This window comes from Zeugodacus cucurbitae, chromosome Y, assembly GCF_028554725.1.
Source record: "Zeugodacus cucurbitae isolate PBARC_wt_2022May chromosome Y, idZeuCucr1.2, whole genome shotgun sequence".
Taxonomy (NCBI): Eukaryota; Metazoa; Arthropoda; class Insecta; order Diptera; family Tephritidae; genus Zeugodacus; species Zeugodacus cucurbitae.
In genome coordinates, this window is record NC_071673.1 from 3,656,280 (window position 1) to 3,665,170 (window position 8,891).

An 8,891-nucleotide genomic window follows, 5' to 3' on the forward strand; every position below is an offset into this window, starting at 1 on the left:
AAAAATCTATTTTCTTGAGTTGTGACACTATTCATGTAAATGAGCGATATATTGTCACACAAAAAACCTGCTCAACTAATAATAGAAAAAAAACATAGTGGGGTTGCACTCCGGGAGTGCTGGCAAAAGTAAAACTTGAACTTATGGCGCCTTGAGCAGTTTTTTGGGTGAGCATTTTTAGGTGCGCTCACGACATGAGAAAGTGTACATAAAAATTCAAGTTTATCAAAGCAATGTGGGCACTTTTTGAATGGACATGAAGTATAATAATATAGAAACTATTTTCGAAGGGGATGGGATCATATGTAGAAGTTCAGGCAAGTGAGGAAAGTTTCTGATTGCCATTCACTTGGGAGAAAAAACAATCAGAGCCTCGAAGGAGAAACCCCCCTTTTGATGACGATCCCTGCAAACGTACTAAGGATCATGATTTGAGGGCATGCACCTGGTATGTCCGGACCCTTAATTTGATGTCCTCACACAACTAAGGGCTGACATCACCGCCATCCAAGAAGTGCGATGGACGGGACAAGGACGGACGAAGGTGGGTTCTTGTGAGATCTAGTACAGCGGCCATATAAAGGAGCGCAAATTTGGTGTTGGATTTGTGGTGGGAGAGAGACTCCGTCGCCGAGTCCTGACATTCACCCCGGTAGTAACGTCTTTCCACAATCCGCTTCAAAGCGAGGTTCTTCAACATATCGCTGATTTGCGCCCACGCCCCAACGGAAGAGAAGGACGATGTGACCAAAGATGCTTTCTATGAGCGCCTAGAACGTACCTATGAGCGCTGCCCCCGCCACGATGTCAAAATCGTGCTTCGCGATTTTAACGCCAGGGTGGGTAAAGAAGGTGTCTTTGGCACAACAGTCGGAAAATTCAGCCTCCATGACGAAACATCGCCAAACGGCCTGAGGCTGATCGACTTCGCTGGGGCCCGAAAACATGTAGTACCAGATTCCAGCATAAGAAAGTACATCAAGATACTTGGCTGTGCAGCAAAGAATGCCCGTCAACAAACACAAGGAAGGTTCGACGTCGAAAAGCTGCAGTAGGTAGTAATACCATACTTTGAATTTCGCTATGTAGTGCTTGGGTCTTTGATGCCTATGATCTACATGGTGCCTCTTGGCCAATTTCGGGGTTTTGTGTTTCGGGAGTTGCTGTTGCAACTAAACCCGTGGTTCTTTTTGTGCTAATGTAAGTATTATTTTGAGGTGGCATAAAAGGTTTGTTAAAATGCAACATTGAGTGGTGTCTTTTTTGACAATAAACGCAGTTGAATTTGCTTTCGCAATTATTTATATTATGTGTGTGGGACAAGCAGTTTGTACAGAGTCGTTTTGATCTGACAAAGTTGTTCCTTTCACTAATATTTAATTTTTTAAATTTCTGGCAAAACTTTATTTTATGACCCCCCCCTTACACATTTCACATACTGATTGTCATTTAATGGCTTGGTTTGACACGAAGGAGTGACTTTTATTAACGTGTATTGTATTGTATATGTTTGCTGGCTTGAGGTTTAAGCAAGTTTTTACTTGACTCATTTTTATGACTTGATAGATTTATATTTTGGTTGTCCATTCGCTCGGCTATCTCGTACTGAGCAGCGAGGAATGTTTTCATTTGCTCCCATGTGGGCATTACTCTTCTATCGTTTAGTGACTGTTCCCATCGTAGTAACGCAGCCTCAGGGAGTTTTTCTGCACAAATAGTTACTATCATATGGTCCCAATATTCTACGGGAGCATTCTGTGTTTGTAATACTGATAGGCAATTAGTCACTGTCGAGTAAAACTTTTGAAATTCATGGCTGGTTTCTTGTTTAATTTTAGGGTAATGTAGTATAGTTTTTTTATTTTCATATCTTTGGACTAGTGCTTGCCAAGCCAGCTTAAAATTTTCACCATTTAAACCGAATTGCTGGACGATCGTGCCTGCTTCCCCTTGTGTTTTGTATCTTAGTTGGTATACTTTTGTGCATCTGCGAGTTTAGGATAGCTTACAAAAAGGGCTGTGAACATGTCCCGGAAGGACGGCCATAGATCATAACATCCGTGAAATATTTCTGTATCGCATGCAGGCACTTGGAGATAAATGTCTAAATTATCTTCTTGGGGCTTTATTTGTGCCAGCTCTACTCTCGATTGGGGAGTAGGCGCGATTGACTTCAAAAGTTTTAAATGATCTGAGATCATAATTTTTGTATATATATATATTTTTTTTTTTTCAGTGTAAACTGAGATTTGTAGTGATTGAAACTCTTTTAAATATAAATAAGAGTTATTTTTTCCGAAAATTATTAAATGCCGCGTTTATCGTATTTGTTTATCGCGTTTATACTTAGGCTGTTCACGGTTAGGTGGTTATCGGATTATGTGATTATTAGATTAAAAATAACCTCTATGCTCCGTGAACATCCTATGTATGGTTATTTGCTTATTTTTACACAAACAGCTGTTCATTGTTTACAATTTTAGTTCAATGAAATTCCTACTTATAAAATGCCTAAACAAAGTTTAAAAAGCAAAATAATCGAATTTAAAATAAGTTCTGCTATTCAGGAAATGGACATTATTGAAGGTATGTGCTTATTAATTAATCCGAATTTTAAGGGTTCAAAAAATTCTTTGTATAATATTTGCAGCATATTCTTTCGTTTTTCTGTAGACACTAAAATTGGAGTATAAATAAATGACAAAAAATTTATATTTATTTTGTACTTTATAATTCTTACTTACTTTGACGATTTTTGATAATTCTAATGATTTTTTATGCTTTGTGATGCTTTTCGAAGCTTTTTATTTCGGTTTTAATTTGCCGATTGCAAACAAAAAACAATAAGAAAATTTAATTGGAATCGCTTAGTTTTATTCATTTTTTGTGCTGCCATTGAGTAAAATTCAAATTCTTCAAAATATCCGGCGATAAACGTTTTATTTAATGATAGCGTCCGGTTGGAGTTCTTTGAATAAATCGTACATTTTTGATTTTGTTAAGTCGGAGGCAAGATAAAGTCGTTAACTTTTTGCTCGAGTGTAATGGCTTTCGACGGCTGAAAATGACTCGATGTGCTGTTTGATAAGCGCAACTGTCTCTTCGTCTAATTTTCTCTGGTGGCCATGTTGACCCCTCTTATCAGTAAATTCATTTTGGCACATCTTCTTGGCTAACACAGATATTGCGCCGTCTGACAAGTTCAAAGTATTTAAAAAAAACTTCTTGCATACCTGTTTGGCTTTGAGAGTATAATTAAATGTGTTCGCCCGCCGTGATCCAATTGTCAACGTCCTTTTGCACTTCTCAATTTTCACGCAATTGGTCAGGAACAGTCGCTGCCTCGAATAGTCGCCTAAATTCCAAGATTCTGCATTGATCTCTGTGCGCTCTTCTTCTGAGAAGTTTTCTGTGCAATTATGGCGGCACTTACTGTCAGTGGGTTTCGGAACACGTTCTTCAACTCTTTTGCCACTCTTAGTGACATACGGGTTCTCTTTGTTGCGATGATACTTCCTTTTATTCTGCACCCATTGATGACTTTCAATCTATTGATCGGAAATATTTCAGAGTTAGACGTGGCTAGACCCAATCAATATTTTTCAAAAGCTGTTTGCTATACTCACCTTTCTCTTTCGCGTAAGTATATTTCTACCATTTTCATTCTTGTTATTGATATAAGTATCACCACAGTCTGCGATTTCTTCTAAAACTACATCTGCTGTCTTTATCACTGAATTATCTAATTCATCTGCCAAAGCCAGTGCATCATCATCCGAATCGGGGACATACTCGTCCGACGATCCTGCAGAGAAGTCTGTAACATTCTCATCATCTGTTTGAGGTATCTCTATTTCCGGCAATCCCACAGCGAAATCAAACTCATCAGTCTTTGGAGCAATTTCCACAATGACTGGTGGTTTCGTGTCACAGCCTGTCAATATTTGCCTTACTTACTTCACTTAAATTATATAAAAGACGATACTCACTCAGATGTTTAAAATCCATATTTTTAATGAACAAACTTTCTCTGCGAAATGAATTTGCATGCTGAAATTTCAAATGACTACAATATTTCCTTGGCATTCATGTAGTCAAAACAACGTAAAAATCGCAGAGGCTACTACTCTTGTAAATTTCTGATAAAACTTTCGAATTTGTATTGAAAATAAAACAGCTTATGTGGAGTATAGAAATGGCCGGAATAAAACTATTTCTCAAACAATAGTGTATATTATTATAAGCTATTTTATGAGTTAAAGTTTTGATAAATTGTATTTATTTCTACAGGCTAAAATGGAGTATAATGCGCGTACACTATTATTCTTTTAACAACTTTGCAGTGGCAATTTCAAGCAAAATTGCGCATATGAGCTTATACACTTATTGAAGGAAATTTTTGAACATGAAATTATACACCATTTTTTCCAATAACATTTTAACCCACTTTGTGGAAGTAGAATTTGACGAAATTTTGACCAGACATAGAATCAATGATGGAGATTCTAAATATGCAATAAAAAAATAATGGCGTATGAGCCCATACGCTATTGTTATATTGAGGGGACGATATAATATGTCTTTCCCCCTTTTTTGTTTTGTAGTACCCTGCTTAGAACATGTAGCTTCTGCAGGTGCACTTGGACTCTTATCGTCAGAAATCAGTTTAGGAATTTTTAAAAATTGAGTCGCTTTAGATTCTTTTGAATCTATGTTCATTTAGAAAATGTATATATATATATATGTTACCTATATATATATATATTTTTTTTTTTTTTTCAGTGTAAACTGAGATTTGTAGTGATTGAAACTCTTTTAAATATAAATAAGAGTTATTTTTTCCGAAAATTATTAAATGCCGCGTTTATCGTATTTGTTTATCGCGTTTATACTTAGGCTGTTCACGGTTAGGTGGTTATCGGATTATGTGATTATTAGATTAAAAATAACCTCTATGCTCCGTGAACATCCTATGTATGGTTATTTGCTTATTTTTACACAAACAGCTGTTCATTGTTTACAATTTTAGTTCAATGAAATTCCTACTTATAAAATGCCTAAACAAAGTTTAAAAAGCAAAATAATCGAATTTAAAATAAGTTAAGTTAAGGAAATGGACATTATTGAAGGTACATATGTGCTTATTAATTAATCCGAATTTTAAGGGTTCAAAAAATTCTTTGTATAATATTTGCAGCATATTCTTTTGTTTTTCTGTAGACACTAAAATTGGAGTATAAATAAATGACAAAAAATTTATATATATTTTGTACTTTATAATTCTTACTTACTTTGACGATTTTTGATAATTCTAATGATTTTTTATGCTTTGTGATGCTTTTCGAAGCTTTTTATTTCGGTTTTAATTTGCCGATTGCAAACAAAAAACAGCTGTTAATAGCAGATTTTCCAATAAGAAAATTTAATTGGAATCGCTTAGTTTTATTCATTTTTTGTGCTGCCATTTAGTAAAATTCCAACGACTTTCTAAAACTGGAAATAAGCAAACAACCACATAATCTGTAAACAAGGGCCTAGGTTGGTCAAAGTTGGTTATTTTGTCATACCGCATTTTGTTGTTGTTTACTTAATCACATAACCCGATAACCACCTTATCGTGAACAGCCTAACTATTTTCATAACAGCATGATGACACGGACGGATACTTTCCATAAAACTCAAGTTTGATTTCCATTTGATTCGTTCACTTTATAATAAATATATTAAGAACCACTGAAATGGCGAAATAAAACTGCGACATCACTTGTGAAAAAATTGTCGAGATCGGACTATAACTTTTCAAGGTCCCTTATATCGAACATGAAGAACTGAGTGCCTAAGGGAAATTTTTCACCGAAAATATTGGTAAACCGTATCGACTTGGATACAGTGTATTTTGGTCGTGAAAATGAGTGAAATCCGTTCAGAAATTTCCCCAGTCCCATAAACTATACATGATGATTTTCGTTATTCTAGTACTTTATGCCGAATATATGGTTCTAATTGTGTTACCTATTTGAATAAATAAATTGTGAGAGTAAAAAAATTTCGGTTGTACCCGAACTAAGCTTTTCCTTAAATTATTTGTATTGTTCAAATCCAATAATTATTTAGGGAGCTTCATATATATTTTTCTTGGATAAAAATCATTACCGATGCAGAGCTATGGTGACATTTTTTTATTAAAAAAATTAATATTTTATTTTCAGATATTAGTCTTTATTTTTATACCAGCAGACCCCTCCAAACGTTTCTGTGGCTAACCTTTACATTAAATTATATTAGTGTAAAATTTTCAACATAATGAAAAATTCTTACGCATAAAGACGAAAACGTATAGCCGGTTAATTTGAAAATTATTGATAATTGAAATTTGCAATTTACTCAATTTATGATTCAAATCACATTTCAAAAGAGTGACAAACAATTTCTTAACAAAGCAACAATGTGAACCTTACAAATATTACTATTATTTTTTATGTTGTTAATTCAATTAAAATCTTTCAATAGAGTGACAAACATATTCTTAACAAAGCAACAATGTGAACCTTACAAATATTACTATTATTTTTTATGTTGTTAATTCAATTAAAATCTGTTAAATTCCATGAAGTTCAGACATCTTTTGGCATATTGTTCGGGATCATAAGTAGAAATTCCATCGACATTAATTCTATACTTAACAGCTTTAGTTTTAATGTCAATAAAATGTATCATCACAATCCTCGTTTTCGCTGTTTTCGCTGCGTCCAGACGGCTGAGAGCTTTCGCCCTGCAATGCTTCCTCTTCGGCTTGAACGCAGTCATGTATATCGACTAAGAGCGAATAGCATAGAATCAGCATCACTTGACAATGTGTCTTACAATTTCTTTTTGACTTCTTCCCCAATTTCAATTTTTACTTCTTGCTTTATAAAATTCGTATTCGATGGGATCATGTGTAGAAGTTCACGTAAGTGAGGAAAATTTTTGATTGTCATTCACTTGGGAGTGGCCAGAAACGATTCTTCTCCACACTATGAAGCAGCTCACGACTTCCGGGTTTAGACCAAGTATCCTCTGGATAGCTAACAAATATCCGTGCGTAGGGCTTGGAACAAACCACATAAAAACGAAGTACCAATGAAAAATCGAAAAATAAAGCCTCGGATGAGACACCCCCTTTTGATGACGACCCCTGCAAACGTTTTAAGGATAATGATTTAAGGGCATGCACCTGGAATGTCCGCACCCTTAATTGGGAAGGTGCCTCTGCCCAGCTGGTTGATGTCCTCATACAACTAAGGGCTGACATCACCGCCATCCAAAAAGTGCGATGGACGGGACAAGGACGGAGGAAGGTTGGTCCTCTTGACATCTACTACAGCGGCCATATAAAGGAGCGCAAATTTGGTGTTGTATTTGTGGTGGGAGAGAGACTCCGTCGCCGAGTCCTGGCATTCACCCCGGTGGATGAACGTCTAGCCACAATCCGCATAAAAGCGAGGTTCTTCAACATATCGCTGATTTGCGCCCACGCCCCAACGGAAGAGAAGGACGATGTGACCAAAGATGCTTTCTATGAGCGCCTAGAACGCACACAAGAGTGCTGCCCCCGACACGATGTCAAGATCGTGCTTGGCGACTTTAACGCCAGGGTGGGTAAAGAAGGTGTTTTTGGCACAACAGTCGGAAAATTCAGCCTCCATGACGAAACATCGCTAAACGGCCTGAGGCTGATACACTTCGCTGGGGCCCGAAATATGGTCGTCTGTAGTACCAGATTCCAGCACAAGAAAATACATTCACGCTACTTGACTGTCTCCTGATCGGGTAACCAAATCGATCACGTTGTGATAGACGGAAGGCATGTATCCAGTGTTTTAGACGTGCGTACGCTCTGAGGACCAAATATAGACTCGGACCATTATCTTTTTGCAGCGAAGATACGCACCCACCTCTGTGCAGCAAAGAACGCCTGTCAACAAACACAAGGAAGGTTCGGTAGCAGATTCCAACTGCAACACCCCAGCTCAAATAGACATTCTACTAGGCAGCGACCTTATACCGCCAATTATACTAGAAGGTGTTGAGAAAATCTCAAACACCCTTCTAGCTCAAAATACCATCTTCGGTTGGATACTAAGTGGACTAGTTACTGAAACAGTTTCCACCATGACAACTGAAGTTGAAGAAATATCCAACGAATGTCTTAATTCCCAATTAAGAAAATTTTGGGAGTTAGGAGAGATCCTGCCATTTCGGTTACATCACCAGAAGATCAGTATTGTGAAGACTTTTACAAAGCCACAACCACTCGATCAGAAAATGTTCGGTATGTCGTACGACTACCACTGAAAGCCTGATAAAAAACAACAAAAGTTAGAGTTGTATTTAATGCATCGAGATCCACTAGCTCGGGGAATTCCCTAAATGATATTTTCTTTACGGGACCTACACTCCAACCAGTTTTAGTGCTCCTCATACTAAATTGGCGTATATTCAAATACGTATTCAATGGGGATGTCGAAAAAATGTATCGACAAATAGCCGTACATAAAGATGATCAAGATTTTCAGCGTATTATTTTTCGGAAATCTGACAATAGTCCACTACGAGACTTCAAATTAAAAACAGTCACCATTGGCGTAAACTGTGCTCCATACTTAGCCATTCGTACTCTCCACGAACTGGCAGAAGACACAAAGTCAGAATTCCCTCTGGCAACACAAGTGTTAAAAACACAAACATATGTAGACGATATCCTGTCTGAAAGCCACAGTCTTCCATTAGTATACGAGTCCTTATCGCAGGTAATAAATGCCCTCAACACCGCAGGATTTCCGTTAAAAAAGATTACAGCCAATCACCCAAATATCTTAAAAAATATTCCAAAAGATCATTTGTTGGAT

The 8,891-nt window shown here is 36.8% G+C and overlaps 1 protein-coding gene across 1 annotated transcript; it reads right to left on the minus strand.

Moving 5' to 3' along the window:
- Window positions 1–2,267: 2,267 nt before the first annotated feature.
- LOC128923525 (uncharacterized) lies at window positions 2,268–4,085 on the minus strand. Its single transcript, XM_054235792.1, has 3 exons — window positions 3,990–4,085; window positions 3,627–3,934; window positions 2,268–3,548 (listed from the first exon to the last, which is right to left on the minus strand). Exons 1-3 carry the CDS (start codon window positions 4,006–4,008, stop codon window positions 3,024–3,026), a joined length of 852 nt encoding a protein of 283 aa, XP_054091767.1. The 5' UTR covers window positions 4,009–4,085; the 3' UTR covers window positions 2,268–3,023.
- Between the last annotated feature and the right edge of the window lie 4,806 nt (window positions 4,086–8,891).